The sequence below is a fragment of the Phaethon aethereus genome (genome assembly GCF_964289735.1).
Source record: "Phaethon aethereus genome assembly, chromosome: 3".
Classification (NCBI taxonomy): domain Eukaryota; kingdom Metazoa; phylum Chordata; class Aves; order Phaethontiformes; family Phaethontidae; genus Phaethon; species Phaethon aethereus.
This window is the reverse complement of record NC_138576.1, coordinates 16,732,204-16,751,486: the sequence shown is the minus strand read 5'-3', so window position 1 is coordinate 16,751,486 and position 19,283 is coordinate 16,732,204. Positions and strand designations below refer to the sequence as shown.

The 19,283-nt window shown below is 44.7% G+C and overlaps 1 protein-coding gene across 1 annotated transcript; it reads right to left on the bottom strand.

Annotated features, from left to right (window-relative positions):
- Positions 1-697: 697 nt before the first annotated feature.
- On the bottom strand, positions 698-18,185 carry PDIA6 (protein disulfide isomerase family A member 6; the record flags this gene model as incomplete). Its single annotated transcript, XM_081998662.1, has 13 exons — positions 698-766; positions 1,510-1,606; positions 5,691-5,849; positions 6,916-6,988; positions 7,082-7,166; positions 8,372-8,512; positions 9,425-9,539; positions 9,943-10,076; positions 11,484-11,590; positions 12,575-12,701; positions 13,526-13,583; positions 15,261-15,402; positions 18,152-18,185. The coding sequence occupies 13 exons, from the start codon at positions 18,183-18,185 to the stop codon at positions 698-700; spliced, it is 1,341 nt and encodes a 446-aa protein (XP_081854788.1).
- Between the last annotated feature and the right edge of the window lie 1,098 nt (positions 18,186-19,283).

The window sequence follows — 19,283 nt, the reverse complement described above, 5'->3', positions numbered from 1 at the left end:
CAGAAACCCCACTTCCATTGTATTAATGATCTTACAAAGTCTGGCACAAAGAAAAGAGAAAGCCCCTGAGAAGGAATAGGAAAAGGAAGACTACAGAGCATTTAAACTAAGATTGTCCATCTACTCAGGCTTTAGGCCAAACTGTCAAGATCATTCACAGTAAGGGGGTGGTTTAGGACTCCCCTCTCCACTAGCCTCTCTATTCTACAGTTCATTTTTCAAGAGTCATCCAAAACGGGATAGCTTTTATCATGTACACCGTTGTTACTCTATACAAGACTAACACTGTGTGTCAAAAATACCTTGTTTTATTCTTTAATGAAACAGAAGCTGACCAGGTTCCACCCCCATGAAAAAAAAAATCACATTTAGAATTGGTTACACTAACAGCCTCCAGTAACACTCAAACGGCACACTATCCACAAAATAAAAACCAAGATGTTCCAAAGAAATATCCATGTTGTCCTCAAAATATTTGTTACACAGAATACAATCAAGTTTACTGGTTATGACAATTCATAGAATTTCTGCAATGTTGTCTTGAGGTGCGTACAGTTCACTGCTGCAGTGCATCAAATAGCACAGCGTGTCACGTGCTATTTCTCCATAAAAAGGCCACTGGAATATCCATTTGATTGTGAACCAGGTTGCAAACTGCTGCACAAACTCTCCCAAGAAAATAAGTTTCCTGAAGATCTCACAGCTCATCTTTATTCCAGTCATCCAGATCCACATCACTGAGATCAATATCATCTTCAACCGGAAGCTGTGAGAACAGGAAGATTTTGAGCACATGTTTAGAAGCGCTTAACACTGGGACATCACTGACTTCGAAAGATGCTTACTTCATCCTGAGAGTAAAGCTCCTGCCTGTCATCTTTCATTCACAAAAACTCAAAGCTTATTAAGCACAGGACAAGCAATCACAGTTTACACTAGAAGGTTGTTTTCTGCTAATAAAAATACCCCAGATAAAGGCAAATACAGATAAACTATGTAACAAAGCTACTACCACATTCTACATTCTAATACCATCTAAAGTAGATCAAAGGATTGTACTAACTTTGTTTTTTTTAAAGAAAATGTTGAACCTCAAGAACATACATAATCACTGTGTTATTACGCAGGCTCTACCGTACAAACTTTCTGACAGTAAGACTTTGATGATAAGGTCAGCATATTGCAGAGCCCAAGTCTCCACAAATGGTCAGGTCTTGAATGCATACACTACCACCTCCCTTACTCAGCATGGGTAGTAACACATTCTCCAGCCCAAAGGGATTCAACTTTCATATTACATCCTTACCACTGTACAGGAGTGCCTGTCCACAATGTCAGACAACGAATCTGGTGTTTGATCTGGCAGATGGATTTAGATAATGGGAAAAATCAAACACAACTTGCCACAATCTTTGAAAAACAAGAATTTTCACATTGCCAGTTCTTAGTTACTCTGTCCAGTCACTTCTGATCCTAGCAAATCACTTTTAGAGATGAAGCACCTCTTACCTCACCATCTTTGCCATCCCAGGGTTCAACTGAATGAATTTTAGGGAAAGCTCCACCACCCACTGGTGCTGTAGAGCCACGACCAACAGATAGTTCCCTGAGGAAAAAAACCCAACAAGTTAAATTTAAGAAATTTCTCCAGTCTCCATCCATGTGGAACAGTGCCTGCTTCAGATAAAGGGAAGTTAACTTTGAAATCTGCTTGCATCTCTTGAAACAAATCTAAACTGTCCAGAAGGAATAGCCTTTCAAATTAAGAAGCAGAAAGTGAAAGAGCGCTTAAAGCAGCATTACAAATTGACAATTGGATCCAAAGAGACAAATTATGTGAGCTATACTGCTTCATATGTCAGCAGTGCCCCTTGTAACACTCATGAACAAATACAGCCCCTTTAACATTATGTTGTATATCACTTGAGACAACTCCAAGAGAAACCTGTAATTCTAGTTTTGGAAGTCACCTGCAACTATTACTTGAAATCACTAGTGATCATTTTTAGCGGACTCTAAGCCTCCACAGATTACAATGGGTATGAGGTAACCAGCTTTTGCTTTGAGACACCCCATCTTGCACTTGCTAGCTAGGCTTGCTCAAAAAGCATAACATGAAAATCCTGAAGAGCTAATCCCTTGGCATACTTTCAGAGGCAAGTAAGACTGAATAAGCATTCCTCCCTAGGTGGAGTCTACAATTTTTATGCTTTTTAATGCTCTTCTCAGGGCTGATTTCCATATTTTTGTCAACACTTTTGAGACCGCTTATTAAGATTACAAAAGCTGCACGCAGCAAGCTGAGCTAACAGCCAGCTACATCAACTGTGATTGTACTGCTTTTCTCTAGGCAGCACAGCTAAGCTGAAGTGTCAAGAGAGTATTCCAGCAGGTATTGCTCTATAGTAAGACAATACCAAACCAATTATCTAATGCAATATAAGCTGTTAAGTTGGTCATTATGTCCTGGAAGCACCATCCACCCTCACCAGGAGAGGCTTGACTAAAATGGATTTTATAGACTAAAAAGAATTTGCCATATCTGAGAAAAGCAGATTATTTCTCTCACATGCGTTAGCACAGACTGTCTGGTATTACTCTTCTTGCATCCAAATCCTAAGTTTTACTTGATATTCTGAGAACCTCCCCTTTTGGCATCAAGAAGAAAGTGATCACTTACACAAGTAAGAGAATAACTGCTCCCATTAATCCAGCAGGAACAGGGTTCAATTAATGTGTTTCTTACGGCAAGGTGGGGAAACTCTTGTATTTTCTTTTGCAATTCTGACTGTTCTCTGCCATTCTCCAAGCAAGGACAAGGAGCTAATGTGGCTAATGTAAGCTCTCAAAGGCTCTTATACACCTTATCACAGCAGGTGTTTTACCCAGAAGGAGAGTTCACTTTGACCATGCTTAAGTAACAGTTTAAGTTTAGCTGCTCTGTTTCAGTGGTGCTACAGCCCTCTGTCCTCCTCCTCATTTCTTTTTCCCATTCAATTCCTCTCAGCACTGGCTCTTGCTCAGCTACCCAAAAGGCAGTTTCAGAGAACTTGAGCTGAGCAAAGAGCTACTAAGTTTTAGAATGGATTGCTTCAGCTCCCTGAATAAGTTTATCAGATGCCAGGGAAATGGGGAAGGGAAAGACAGGACCAGACTGAACCAGAAACATGAACAGCAACATACAGAACCTCAAGAACCTCAGCAGCAACCATTTAGATTCACAAACCGGGAACTTCCCAATTACTAATCAGAATGCACAGCTGAATTACATAGTACTGAATTAAATAGATACCGCCTGACCAACCTAGTGGTCTTCTATGATGGAGCGACTTTGACATGGTCCCCCACAAGATCCTTCTCTCTCACTTGGAAAGATACGGATTTGATGGGTGGACTATTCGGTGGATAAGGAATTGGTTGGATGGTCACAACCACAGGGTAGTGATCAATGTCTCAATGTACAGATGGAGATCTGTGATGAGTGGTGTCCCTCAGGGGTCCGTATTGGGACCAGTACTCTTTAATATCTTCATCAGTGCCATAGACAGTGGGATCACATGCACCCTCAGCAAGTTTGCGATTGACATGCCTGAGGGATTGGATGCCATCCAGAGGGACCTGGACAAGCTCAAGGAATGGGCCCATGTGAACCGCATAAGGTTCAATAAGACCAAGTGCAGGGTTAAGGCAAGCCCCAATACCAGTACAGGCTGGGGGATGAAGGGATGGAGAGCAGCCCTGCTGAGAAGGACTTGGGGGTACTGGTGGATGAAAAGCTGGACATGAGCTGGCAATGTGCGCTGGCAGCCCACAAGGCCAACCACATCCTGGGCTGCATCCAAAGCAATGTGGCCAGCAGGTCGAGGGAGGGGATTCTGCCCTTCTACTTGTCTCTGGTGAGACCCCACCTGGAGTCCTGCATCCAGCTCTGGAGCCCTCAGCTCAGGAAAGACATGGACCTGTTGGAGCGGGGCCAGAGGAGGCCACAACAATGATCAGAGGGATGGAACAGCTCTGCTGTGAGGACAGGCTGAGAGAGTTGGGCTTGTTCAGCCTGGAGAAGAGAAGGCTCTGGGGAGACCTTCTTGCAGCCTTCCAGTACTTCAAGGGGGCTTCCAAGAAAGATGGGGACAGACTTTTTAGCAGGGCCTGCAGCAATAGGACAAGGGGTAATTGTTTTAAACTTAGAGAGGGCAGATTTTGACTAGATCCAAGGAAGAAATTTTTTGCCATGAGGGTGGTGAGACACTGTCCCAGGTTGCCCAGAGAGTTGGTAGATGCCCCATCCCTGGAAATATTCAGGGTCAGGTTGGACAGTGCTCTGAGCAACCTGACCTAGTTGAAGAGGTCCCTGCTCATTGCAGGGAATTGGACTAGATGACCTTTAAAGGTCCCTTCCAACGCAAACCATTCAGATTCCATGAAAAAGATAGAGACTGCTTTATTACTCATAGAATCATTAAGGTTGGAAAAGACCTTTAAGATCAAAGTCCAACCATCAACACACCACCATGCCCCCTAAACCATGTCCCGAAGTGCCATGTCTACACGTTTTTTGAACACTTCCAGTGATGGTGACTCTACCACCTCCCTGGGCAGCCTGTTCCAATGCTTGACCACTCTCTCTGTAAAGGAATTTTTCCTAATATCCAGTCTAAACCTCCCCTGGCGCAACTTGAGGCCATTTCCTCTCGTCCTATCGCTGATTACTTGGGAGAAGAGACCAACACCCACCTCACCACAACCCCCTTTCAGGTAGTTGTAGAGAGAGATAAGGTCTCCCCTCAGCCTCCTCTTCTCCAGGCTGAACCACCACAGTTCCTTCAGCCGCTCCTCATAAGACTTTCTCCAGACCCCTCACCAGCTTAGTTGCCCTTCTCTGGACACGCTCCAGCACCTCAACGTCCTTCTTGTAGTGAGGGGCCCAAAACTGAACACAGTATTCAAGGTGCGGCCTCACCAGTGCCGAGTACAGGGGCACGATCACTTCTCTACTCCTGCTGGCCACACTACTTCCAATACAGGCCAGGACGCTGTTGGCTTTCTTGGCCACCAGGGCACACTGCCGGCTCGTATTCAGCCGGCTGTCAACCAGCACCCCCAGGTCCCTTTCCATGGGGCAGCTCTCCAGCCACTTCTCCCCACGCCTGTAGCGTTGCATGGGGTTGTTGTGACCGAAGTGCAGGACCCGGCACTTGGCCTTATTAAACCTCACACAGTTGACCTCTGCCCATCAATCCAGCCTGTTCAGATCCCTGCCTAGGGCCCTCCTACCCACCCTCCAGCAGATCAACACTCCCACCCAATTTGCTGTCATCTGCAAACTTATTGACGGAACACTAGATCCCCTGATCCATATCATCAATAAAGATATTAAACAAAACCAGCCCCAAAACTGAGCCCTGGGGAACACAGCTTGTGACTGACTGCCAACTGGATTTAACTCCATTCACAACTCTCTGGGCTCGGTCATCCAGTTTTTTACCCAGTGAAAAGTACATCCGTCTAAGCCATGAGCCACCAAATTGCAGTAGTTGCAATTGTCACTGAAATCATTCCCTTACTCCAATGAATGCTCGTCATCTTAATTCTCTTAACTCTGCAAGTCTCACCTGATCCAGGAGAGCCTGATTTTGGTCTGAAGAGTCACAGCCCCAATTATAGAAAGATTTAAGTCAAAGATTTCATACCTGAGAAACTCATTAATCCCTTGCTCACTGAATGATCCTTTCAGAAGGGCAAATTTCATCTTCCGAGCATTAACAGCTGCCATTGCTGGATACCCAAAGCCTCCAATCCCCAAAGAGCTCTCAAGATCTGACTGAGCACCTGCTTCTGTCCACAGCCACCTTGAGGAAAAGAGAAAATATAAAATGAATAATGAGGATAGGCCTTACAGTTGTTTAGAAGTCACACATACTCTGCAACCCTGCAGAGTTCAAGCTGGGCTCTGAACTGCCCTTGACAGTGTCAACCCATCCATTTGTTACTGAAGTAAGCAGGCAATAGCAGGGTCCCAATTTTGAACCATGTAACAGAAGAAAGCCCCTCCTGAACAGCACCTCTGTCTAACCCCATGGTCACTGCAAGCTGGATCAGAAGAACAGTCATGAAAGGCAATCCAGGGAAAGAACTATGTTACCAATCTGAACAAATTGCTGCACACTAGCCTGTATTAAACAAGGTTTAAACCAGCTCAAATCACAACACTAAACATGACAAAGTACTACCCAAATCCCACTGTAAAGGATTTCTGGCTAAAGACTGCAAGACCAATATTTAACTCAGTATTAGTTTCACCTCACTGGTTAGGTCTCAGTAGCTCTAAAGCTCAACATGTCCCCTGAGGAACCTTTGGAATCAGCCGATCCTAGCATTTCACCCCAGGGTTTCATGCTAGTTTGCCCTCTTTTCACAGCAGTCAGCATGTCAAAACAACTCTCAGTTCCCAGAGATCCTAACCTCCATTCAAGAGGAGGAGAAGAGGCAAATCCTGCTGGCCTGCTCTTTTGACAGTATGAAATTTGTTAGCAAATTGCTATTTGCTGTTTTGAGAATTCAATGCTCATACTGGCAGACTGACTCAGACTCTAAAAGAAATCAGATAAACACTGCCCTAAAATATTTTAGTGTTCAGGAGAGGAGTAAAATATGCTTAATTTGATCTCATTAATGTTTAGATATCACTTGTAAATGCAGGATTTGAGAGATGGATAAAAAGAACACAATTCAACAGTTTATTCTAAAGCCATAACACCCCCTCCTGCAGTATAGCTAGTGAAATACCAAGATATGCTATCCTGAACAAGGAACAGTTCTATCTGCAGATAAGTCACTACCATACAAGATTCTTTCCCATTACCTCTAAAAATGCTCACATCTTTTTCAAGAAGAGCAGTCTACAATGACACTTACCCCCACATTTTCTTTTTGTATTTTTCAGCCATTTTTAACATGACATCCAGGTAAGAATTCCTCCCTGAAGCTCCTGTTTGTCAGACAGAATTGGACATATTGAAAAACACAACTACATGCTTTGACTGACAAATTCATACAGAAACCTGCTTGTTTGTATGTCTACCTGTGTCGAGAATATGAGGCAGGACAGAAATGATGCAGAGCTGATGAGCATCACAGGTACTCTTCAGAACATCTTCACTAATTATCTAGAAAAAAGTGGCAGAAAGTCATTGATTAAGTAAGACTTCATTACCCAGCTGTGACTATAATTCCCTCAAAGAGCCCATCAACTCCATCCTATAAACACCTGAACCAACTTGACACAAAAGCTTACAAGCCTACCCTTGTCCACTAGTCCAACACAAGTAATTACAAAGAGTTCACAAGTCTTCAGTTAAGACTTGCAGCAACAGGAAAGAAAGCAGTCCCAAACATCACAGTAAGATGCCACTTCTTGCTCCAAATCACTGTCCTTGGATCAGGGCTGGTATAAACCAAATACTGCTCTAATTATAAGTCACTGCAAACAGCGCACCCAGACCTATGCATATGCCTGTACGTTTCACCCATGGTGCTGCTAGTATAAGGAGGGCCAGCAGGGTGCAGCATTTGCTGAAGATGAGGACACAAAACTGGCATGGCTATGTTATTGTCAATTAAATAGATTCCTTTTTAAGGTAGATCACATCTACGTCAGTGGTCTTCAAACTTTGATTGTGCACCTCTACCAGTAAAGAAATTTCTAAGCATGCAGCCCCAATATATGTATATCAATTACATGCATGTACTACTATATTAGCATTATGTACATTACAAAGCATACAGAAAGTAGAAATTTTAAAAGAGTTAGATAAAGATGAAATTTTACAAAGAAATTTTAGAATGATGTTTACTAATGGTATAATTATTTTTTTCTTCCTGCATCCCCATGGATTGTCTCTGAAGTGGGGTGCATGCAAGACAACCGATCACCATTTCAAATCTACCAACATCAAGCTGAAACTACAAATCACCATAGAAAGGTTAGAGTTTTTTGGACAACAAGCTCATGCAACTCCTAATGGATGGCTTACAAATTACAAAACCCTGCCCTCTCATTCTTAGAAACAAAGATGGGGCATAGAGCCCAACCTTCCCTCTCATGCCTCAAAGAGAGGATTCAGGAACTCTGGCACCAGCACAGTCAGTGCCTTCAGTATATCAATTCTGATCATATTCAGTGAACAATTCACAGTAAAAATTAAATAACAGAAAGCTAAATGATCAGACTTGTCATCCTTGACTATTTCTGCTGCAAAACAGTATGCTAGCAGCATACCTACGCTTTTTTATTTACAGTTAATACAGTCCTGTAAAAACTACTGCAAAGAATATGATGGAAAAACAATTTGAGGAAACGATGTAGAGGTACCTCGAGAAGCTCAGGTGGTGGTGCATTATCAGAAAACAGATCCAGAGCACGAGCAATGATATCAGATCTAGTTCTGCCACCATCATAATCAACAGGGTCTTCTCCTTTCTGGAAGACTTTAATTGTGGGAAATCCACGAATCTGCAAGACAAGTTTAAGTCATCAGCTCAAATAAATCTGAACATTTATGGGGGAAGTTATCTGCTACTCTGACGTGTTCTAGACTGAGAAAGGGAAGAGATTTAACATCTACATGAATCAAATCTCACAGCATGTTATGACTGAACTTCAACAATTTCATAGCTTCCTACTTGCACAACCATTCAAAACTTTGTTTCAGGTTTTAGGTCTGATGAATCAGCAATAGTTTCATCTCAGTTTAGACACACCAACCAGGTTTAAGTACCACAAGGACTATCTTAACTCTTTGTATTTCTTAGACATTAGTTTCCCAGTTTAACTATAGGCAGACAGCACTGTACCCACATGGCAACAAGTGGACCTTAAACTCCCTTAAGCTACACTTCCAGTAAAACCTGTTCAGTGCTCCTGTTGACTGCCAGCCATATGCACTTACAGGGAAACACTATACAAGCTACCTGTACTGTATTAAAAATGAAGGAATGTCAGTTCACTTTCTGCCCACAGTATAGCTGACCTAGGCAGCTAATATTGTCAGAGTGATCCCTGACAACTGGCTCCAAGATGCAGAGGTACAGGTGTGTGTTCTGGAGCTGCCCAGCCAGCATAAACACAGTCTGAAAGGAGACCTCTCGCTTCAGATGACAAAGCTATACCAGACCTTAGGGAAAGCAACAGCCTTTTTCATCAGCAACATCCAGATTTATTCTATTCCTTTCACCCCATTTATTTGTAATATTACTGACATTCAGGAATAAATTATGTGTGGAAAAATAGTACGTGTCACTCAACATTATTTTTAGCACAAAACATTTGTGCTACCAGATTAAGAAACAGCTCAGTAAGCATTAAAAGGAAGTCTGACTTACTAGAGATGGAAAGGAGACTGTAACCACTGCAGAGCACACTCACCCCATATCGGCTTGCCAGCATCTGATTGACTGTTGCATCTACTGCAGCCAGCTTTACTTTTCCCTTTGTTTGTTCCTTCACCTCAGTGGCAGCAGCTGCCCATTCTGGCTCCAGACTGAAAAACAAAAGTTACGAATGCTCTCAGGTCAGAGTTCGCAAAAGAATACCACATTCCAACATTATGTAGCATACTCCACCCATGAAAAGTGTAAATCTCCGCAGAGAGTGACGGTTAGGTGGATTATTCCAAATGAGACTCAAGTCCCACATCTGAAGGAATGATAAGTTCAGTGTAACTTCTGCATCTTACTACCACTGGTAACTGGGAGTTTTACGGCTAAGGAGGAGTGGAGCCAAAGCAGCACCAAGGTGCCCTGAGCAAGAGAAGCCCACACATTTTTGCTAGAACAGCTTATGGAAAACCCCGCTTCTGATACACCAGATATGCAAGGTGCCTTTTAGGGGATTACTAATGAGTAATGATGGGAACTGAATTGTCAAAGAAAAGCCTCATTTACTTTTTGCAGTGCCCACACCATGGGGCATAGAACTCCACCATCCACACATCATCACTATTTATGATGTTCTTATCAAAGCTGTCATCAGTCAGCTCAATCACATCCTTCTTATCTCCACCTCCGCTCTCTCGGCTCTGTAAGAAACAAACAGACCCTCACATAAGAAGTAACCAAAACTGGTTTCCCACACAAGCCATCTCCTGTGTGTCATGTTGTACCAAATGGTCTTTATTTGAATGAGACACAAACAGGCAGTGTTAGGTCATACAACTTTTTCATTTTAGAACTGACAATACACGCAGCCCACTCCCACAGCACTTTCAAGAAACAGCAAGTGAACCTTCTCTTAAAAAATTAAAAAAAGAGAAAAATCAGGTCAAACTGACTCATGAGAAGATGTAGAACACTTCCCCAGTTCTCCAAGAACAAAATGCTTTCCAACCCTGCCACCCCACTCCATCCTGGTTTTCAGGCAAAACAACCGTGTGAGTGCAATACACACTACAGGGTACAGTCCACTCAGGTCTTCTATCTGGCCAACCTGAGTACATCAGAGTGTACTTGCTCCATGATTTACAAATAGTAGTAGGAACCAGAGGCTTTCCAAGCTACCTTCAGGGAGAAATCCAGCAAGCCAACTTCAGAACACTACCAAATTAAAAGAAACTCATCCATGTATCTTAGACTGGGACTACGCAAATGGTACCTCAACCAGTTGGAGCATGGGGCTAAGAACCACCTCAAAGTTCAAAGGGAGATGCAAATCTTGCACCTAGGGAAGAATAACCCCATGTACCAGTACATGCTGGGGACTGACTAGCTGGAAAGCAGCTTTTCAGAGAGGAACCTGAGGGTCCTGGTGGACAAGCTGAACATAAGCCAGCAACACACTCTGTGGCAAAAGGTGGCCAACAGCCACCTGAGCTGCTATAGGCAGAGTTGCCAGCAGGTCTGGGGAGATGATCTTTCCCTCTGCTGAGCACTGTGTGAAATGTCTGGGGTGCTGGGTCGAGTTCTGGGCTCCCCAGTATAAGAAGCATGCACATACTGGTGCAAGTCCAGTCACAGGTCAAAGCTGACTAAGGGCTCTGAGCATCTGACATATGAAAGGTTGAGAAAGCTGGGATTGCTCAGCTGGAAAAAAGGTGGCTCAGTGTGGATCCTGTCCACATATATAAAGCAGACTCTTCTCTGCAATGCCCAGTGACAGGACAAGCAGTAAGGGCGTAAGCTGAAATACAAGAATTTCATTTAAACATAAAAGAAAACTTTTATACTGCGAGGGTGGTCAAACACTGGAACAGGCTGCCCAAAGAGTCCAGTCTATGTGGAGCCTCAGACCTTGGAGATACAACTTGACAGGACATAGCCCTGAGCAATCTGCTCTAGTTGACCTCGCACTGGGCAGGGGGCTGGACTAGACAACTTCCAGAGGTCCGCTCCAACTTCAACTATTCTGTGAACAGTCAGGAGCACAAGCTCTGTTCTCCCATAGAGGACAGTCTCCAGTGGACAACAAACCCACACGTTCCCTCAAATACCTGTTTCCCAGAACTATATCCTCCACTTCTGCCACTAAGACGGTCTTTCACCAGGGACCGAAGAGCACTCAGAGCAGCATCAACAATGGCATCACTTGTCCTACCACCTGCAACACAGCAAAATGAGTGATTAAAGCACCAAAAAGCCAGTTTAAGGCAGGCCACTGACTTAATTACAGATTTAATACTCCCTCACCCTAGGGATCCTTCTGGAAAAGCAAGGCTGTGTTGTGAGCGACATGGTACTAGCAGTGGGACATCACTGACTTAAACACAAGCAGCAGGACTGACTTCACTTTTTAACTACCCACTTTATCCGATAGGGGGGCGACTGTGGCAAGCTCCCAGTAAACAAGTTCTTCTTTGGAACTTCCTATCAAACCTCTACCAACTACAAACTACAGGTGGTATTGCTAGCCCACACTCAGACATGCATCCAGCTCTGGAGCCCTCAGCACAGGAAAGACATGAACTTGTTGGAGCGGGGCCAGAGGAGGCCACAACAATGATCAGGGGGATGGAACACCTCTGCTGTGAGACCAAGCTGAGAGTTGGGGTTGTTCAGCCTGGAGAAGAGAAGGCTCTGGTGAGACCTTATTGGAGCCTTCCAGTACTTCAAGGGGGCTTAGAAGAAAGATGGGGATGGACTTTTTAGCAGGGCCTGTAGAGGTAGGACAAGGAGTAATGGTTTTAGACTAGAAGAGGGCAGATTTCTACTAGATCCAAGGAACAAATTTTTTGCCGTGAGGGTGGTGAGACACTGGCACAGGTTGCCCAGAGAGGTGGTAGATGCCCCATTGCTGGAGACATTCAGGGTCAGGTTGGACAGGGTTCTGAGCAACCTCATCTAGTTGAAGATGTCCCTGCTCACTGCAGGGGGATTGGACTAGATGACCTTTAAAGGTCCCTTCCAACCCAAAGATTCTATGACTCTATAAATTTGGTCAAACAAGTCCCACCCATCTGTCTCTCAGTTACTACAAGCACTAGACAGGATGGAAACACCACACAAGACACATTAACAGCTACCGTAATTACTGTAACCAGGGAATTTTTTAGATATGCAATATATGAAAGAGGATCACAATTACCCTGATAATCCTCTGCTTTGTTTTTGTTGGCTCCAAATATCTTGATAGTTGGAAACCCTCTGACACCATATTGTCCACCCAAGGACTGATGCTTATCAGCATCTACTGCACCTACTTTCACTACACCCTGTGGAAACAAAAACAAAAACTAAGACAAGACTTCTACAGTGATTTAACACATTTTACACTCTGTGCATGCTAGAGACAGTTAGTAGGACGTTAGGGAAACAAGTCACCGTAAAAGAGGTGTTATCCCCAAAAAGCATTAAACTACAGAACACCATTTATGTCCATTTTTTTCTTCATCCTGACAAACTAAATTTTAAATTGTTTGAGTTTGTTTTTTTTTAGTTGGATTTTCTGTTTGTTTGGGGTGGGTTTTTTGTTCTGTTGTAGTTTTGTGGTTTTTTTCTTTCTTTTTTTTTTTTCAAGGGGAATATATTTTTACCTAGGCAACAGTTCAGCAAATCACTACATGACCAAGTTTTCTGCAATTAGAGAAATACTCATCACCAACAGCTTACAAAGCTATTTTCAAATACTCAGTTCATGCTGTTCCTGTACTTCAGAGGCAGGTGACAGGACAGAAAGAGTAAGAGAGAAACATGCTATTTTGGGGGATGGCTGGATTCTAAAGTCTTCTGGTGCTGTTAAAAGCAACCCTGGAAAACAGTAATAGGAATCCACAGGGACAGAATTTACTTGCTTCCCCTACAATTCAATGGCTTCTTAAAAAAAAAAACCAACAACAACAACAACAAAAAAACCCCACAAAGACAAAAATCCTGACTTTAATCGCCTCTGATTGGCCCCTTCTCCAGCTGGACAAGTATGATTAAAGTGATATGGCTTTGGGGACCAAACCCCACCTCCATTTTCCCAAGCCAGATGACAAACAGCCAAATTCTCTTCAGTCCACTACCACAAGCACATTTGAAAGGTTAAACTTACTTTTAATGCTGTTGCTGCTTTCTTCCACTCAGGGGTTAGTCTTTGACAATGACCACACCTTTTAGAAGAAGAACCAAAAAATAGTAATTGTCATTCTGATCTGATAACTATTTCAGAGTACAGCATGGCCTTGTTAGGTTTGCAATTACAGAACAGTCGCCTGCAGCAAACTGCACAAGACTTAAGGTCTACTTGTGAAGAGGGAAAGAGGCTGTGCCACATCATTGCTCAGAATTCTGAAGAAAAACCTCCATATGTGTAAGTGCATATGCATACACACACATATGCACACATCTCAAAAGCTACCTGGCTTTCCTAACAGAGGCAAACGTAAGCACCAAAATCCAGTTTTGCACACTAGTCTGCTTGTTGCAAGCTAATCCGGACCTGTGATGAGGCCTGAAAAAAATTATTCTAGAGGTAACTTCTTAACTAGCAAGAGCTTTTGGCACATCTCCTGGAGATGTCTGGGGGAAAAGACCAACAGTTAACTGGCAACTAGTATTTACGCACAGCATCGTAAGTCTGTAGGGAAAGAGGCCTGCCAATTTACTTATACCTCTTCTACACTTTATTACCACTGTTCAATAAAGCTTCTCTTTGCCTGTAAAGCTGCAACAACACTAGAAGAGGCCCAGTAAGCTTTCCTCTAAACCTCTCAGTCCAGACACAGTCAGGCTGTTGCAACAAAAGGCCCCTTTCTCCAGAAACTGAAGCTTCAGATGGCAATAGCACACAGGATTTGTGCAAAGGTGGAATATACATCACCAGAACTTACATGGAAGAAACTCCATGCTCTAAACATAAGCAGGATGGGAGATAGAGGTGCTAAATTAAGATGCAAAGACAGTATTTTTCAATGGAAATCAGAAATTCTAAGTGTGAATTCAGATCTCTGCTTTCACATTAGAATCAGGTTCAGAAAGACAGAAGTGAGGGGCCTTCTCACTTACCTACTGCACTTGGATCAGTCATTTTTAATACTAATTTCAGTAGACGAATTCAAATAGCAAAATGGCATAGAAGGTTTTGTTATTATACCCTATTTATCAACTTGAAACCAATTCCTGCCTTTTCCCCTTGTGGAAATATTTAAAATAGGAATCACAACTGCAACTATTTTGCTAGTCATGAGGCCATCAAATCAGTAACTGTACTGCCAACAACTGAATAAAACAAGAAGGACACTTCACTACAAGGACATTGAGTTGCTGGAGCGTGTCCAAAGAAGGGCAACGAAGCTGGTGAGGGGTCTGGAGCACAAGTCTTATGAGGAGCGGCTGAGGGAACTGGGGTTGTTCAGCCTGGAGAAGAGGAGGCTGAGGGGAGACCTTATCGCTCTCTACAACTACCTGAAAGGGGGTTGTGGCGAGGTGGGTGCTGGTCTCTTCTCCCAAGTAACTAGCGATAGGACGAAAGGAAATGGCCTCAAGTTGTGCCAGGGGTGGTTTACACTAGGTATCAGGAAAAATTTCTTTATGGAGAGAGTGGTCAAGCATTGGAACAGGCTGCCCAGGGAGATGGTAGAGTCACCATCACTGGAAGTGTTCAAAAAATGGGTGGACGTGGCACTTCAGGACATGGTGGTGTTGTGTTGATGGTTGGACTTGATGATCTTAAAGGTCTTTTCCAACCTTAATGATTCTGTGAAACCCTGGACAGATCAGTCCCAAATTCCTATGCTGTGGTGAGTTGATAAAAGTACATACAGCAAGTACGCAGCTGTAATTCTTACCACGGGGCGTAGAACTCCACAAGCCACAGGCTCTCGCTCTGAATGACCTCCTTGTTGAAGTTAGTTGGTGTTAGCTCTATCACATCATCACTGGCTGAATATAAACCATTAACTGCCAGGAATAATGTGCAGCTCATTGTGCCTAGAACAGAAAGCAAAGCAATCAGCAATCCTGCAGAACATTTATGATTATCCTGTTGCCATGGCTAAATCATCTCCCGATCCTCTGCAAATCAGCAGTGGGTGGGAAGAAAGTGATTCCAGTTTGACCAGAAAAAAAATGGAAGTTAAGGCAAGATATACGCTTTCCCTTCTCACTTAAATCATGATTCTGCAGTATATTCTCTGTGCCTAAAGCTAGCTGGAATTATGCCACTCCTGCCACGACTCTCTAGAGACCATTTTGTCAAAGCTGCAACCCTAACTACTACTGGTACCAGCTCAGCAGAACTTCCATGGGGATCCCCACGATCAGCTACATTTTCTTTCAGTTCTTTCTCACAGAAACTCCTAAGCCAGTTGCCCACACCTCTGGGCATAGGCAGGCACTCAATCACATCTTTCATAGGATCACATAATGCAGGACTGTCCCAACTAGTCTTAGTACAGCTACACTGATTTTAGGACCAGCACTTGATGTACTGGTAGTGTAAGGAGCTCCTTCGTTCTTGCTCATAAGGATCTTGGTCTACCATTCGTTTATCTCTCTAGCAACAGACTAGAGAACAGCTAAATCTCACTGGTTAACAACTCAAGCACTCTTAGCATGCTAAAAAATACAAATCATTAAAAGAAATTGTTTTCTCTTACAAAAGACTTTATACTTCTGGTCATTTCTGGATCATCTTATTGCTTTAGACTTTGCACATAAAACCTTGTAATCCTTCCTTGTACCTAGCCAGAGAGATTGAGAGATGACTCGATGAAAGATGACAACCATTTGTGTAACAAAAACCACATAGCAAAAGACTCTTCTTAATCCAAAGACTGGGAGGAGCTCAGAACTAGGCAAAAATTATTAGCTTTGCTGCGAGTGGTTAATAACTTGCATAGGAAGCTGCACATTCTCTCTCAAGACTGTATGTGAGAGGAAAATACAATTCAGTAATGCAGAAACTCTACGGTACATGGTACAAGACTGAACAGCATCACCTACGCTTTATCAGTCCTGCTCAAGAAAAGCCAGTTTCATTACACCTATATTCTGCAGGTGAGAAGCTGACAGAAATAACATCTTCCAGGTTACCCAACCAGAGATCAGGACTCAATTGCCACACTGCAACCCAGCACCCAATCCATCACACCACTCCCTCCTCTAACGGCTTCTTCTAGCTCTAGGACCTAACCCTTTTCTTTTGGGGTGATCTTAGTTGGTTTCCACCATCAGATTTACATGTTAGACTGGCTATGTCCCACACACAAACAGCACTTCATCAGCACTGATCAACTGACTTCCAAGGCAATCTGTGGCTGTCACAGCATGCTACAGTGACCCACAATAGCAGCTGCTGCTGGGGTAGACTAAGAAAACAAGGATGGAAAAAGCTACTTGAATGTTAGTCACTCTCAACAGAGAAACCCTTCTCCAGACAAAATGAGACCATTAAATTGAAATGAGCATATTTTGGCATCACCTAAAGATGTCTCTGGCAGAATACAATCAGAAGCTGAACAGAGTTCACTCAGCTGTTTCTGTCACTTCAAATAGAGAAGTTCTAGCTTATGCAGAAACATCTGCTAAAGGAAACTCACAAAATAAAGTACATGGTGACATTCACTTCGTCACACATCACTGCCTTTTTTTTTTTTAAACTATGACTCATGAACTGGTGACATAATTTCCCTTTCTATAGTGAAACATTCATGGTTTAATTCATTTTTAGGAAATAAAAAGATCATTTTCCTACATGCATCTAAGCCAGGAAAATACAAACCTGTCCTTGATATTAAGGCAAAAAAATCTCAGCTAATCTGATTTCAAAAGTTATTTTCTGACATAAGCGATTAACAGGAGCGTTGTTAAACCGACTATGACAGCTCCATACTAGTATACTAGTCCTCATTGAAAAGCCAAGTTGTAACTCTGAAGATCTGTGAAAAAAGCTTTTGCTACAGGATGATGCTTCTGTGAACTTCCTCCTTAAAATGCCCTCCCCTTCTGTAGCGGAGCTTGCTGTGCTTAAGTTCGCACATCCCTGCACATGTGCGCTCGGTGAGCGAGAGCCTTCCCCGCTAGGTAACGTGCAGTGCTGTCTGCACCGTCCCTACCTCCACAAAGGGGTCCGAAGGGGACCGCTTAACAGGTTTACTGTTTCTTCGGCACAGAGAGCCCAGAAGCAGAGGGAGGGGAAGAGGAAGTACACTTCCCCACGGACGACTCCTTTTGTCTTCACTCATTCCCTTCTGCCCTTACAGCACTAGCTCCCACGTCAGGGCAGCCTGGCAAGTAAAACATCACTGCTTACTGGAAATCAAAGCTGCTTTTTTTTTTAATTAGGGTGAGAGATAAGCACGGTTTTAATTTTTTGTGTTGCTGCGATCTTCAGGCCGCCTACCTGCACCCTAGTAACCCACTAAGCAACTGGGGGCGGCGCAGCGGTTCGGAGCGGCCATGGCCGAAGCGCGTCTGCGGGCACTGTCCTCCAACTCCACCAGCCCCGCCGCCGGCCGCCCCGGAGCTGGACACCCGGAGCCTTCCCCCGCGAGCGGGAGACAGGCGCACGGCGGCTCCGAGCCCGTGCCCAGCGGCCGCCCGCTCAGCCCGGCACCCTCCCACCGCGACGAGCCCAGACGCCCGGCGGGGCCAGGGAAGGGGGAAGCCGCCCCCCTCCAAGGCAGCCCCGGCGGCCCCCATCCTCTCAGTAGCAGCCCCCGCCGCCCACGGCTCCTACCCCACCAGAGTCGGCCCACGGCCCGCGCCCCCATGGCTGTCGCCGCTCCCTCTGCCGCCGCTACTACAGCCTGCTCGCCCCGCCCCCCCGCCCACGCGCCGCGCGTTCCCAGCCGTGGCCACCGCCCATTGGCTTTGCCAGCGCTCGCGCACTGTCACCGCCAATGGCCGGCGGCCGCGTTAGTCGCTGTGGGGTGCACGTGGCCTGGGGAGGCTTTGAGGGGCGGAGGAGGAAGAAGCGAGGAGGAAGAAGGGAGGGGGGGCGAGTGGTGGAGCGGCTTGGCTCGGCGGGCTGGAGCCGGAGCCGGAGCGGCGTCTGGGCGTCGGCCGGGAGCTGCTGAGGGCCGGAGGGCGGCGGAGGTGTGCCTGGCAGGCTGCCCCCCGGAAAGCGCGCTCAGCCTGCCTCTAGCACCTTTACAGGGTCCTACCGCAGCCAGAGTGCCCCCCCCGCTGCCCGCCCCGCAGGGCCTGGGCCTGGGCTGAAACCCACGCAGGCCTTCGAGGAGAAGGAAGGCAGGCCAGTGTTTTGGTGCCCGAGCTTCTTTTGTACTGCCTCTAAGTGCAAACTAAGTCTCAAGGATTTGACAGTCTAAATGGTGTCACTGTGAAAAGTGGGACTGGCCTCTAGATTGGAAAAAATTTCACTTGTAAGCCTCAACTTGCATGTGAAAGAAGAAGTTAGCCTTGCTGCATCTGCTGTAGGCCAAGGAAATGAAAGGGTGAGGGGAGGGCTGGTGCATGCTCCCACAAGTGCTGCTGAAACCTGGATAACCTGCTTGCATCCAGCAGAGATTTGGAAAGTTTCGGTTCAGCAGCACAGTATGTATATGGCTACTTTGTATGAAAAATCAGCATCCCAGTTCAAAAGCTGTAGAAACGGCTGATTCTTTAAAATCTTTTAGAATTATTTAGAATCAGCTTTTAAGCTGATTGTTTCCCCCCCCCCCTCCAATGACTGCACACTGCTGGACAGTACTAGAGCTTGTGGCTGTGGTGTTAGTGGGCATAGATCCAGACACAGGCTTTTGCAGAGCTAGGATTCAATGATTAAATGAGCTGTGAATGTTTTAGCGTAGTAGTAGTAGTAGCTGAGCTTAATGTACCGTTGAAATAAAAAGTTTCATAAGTTGGAT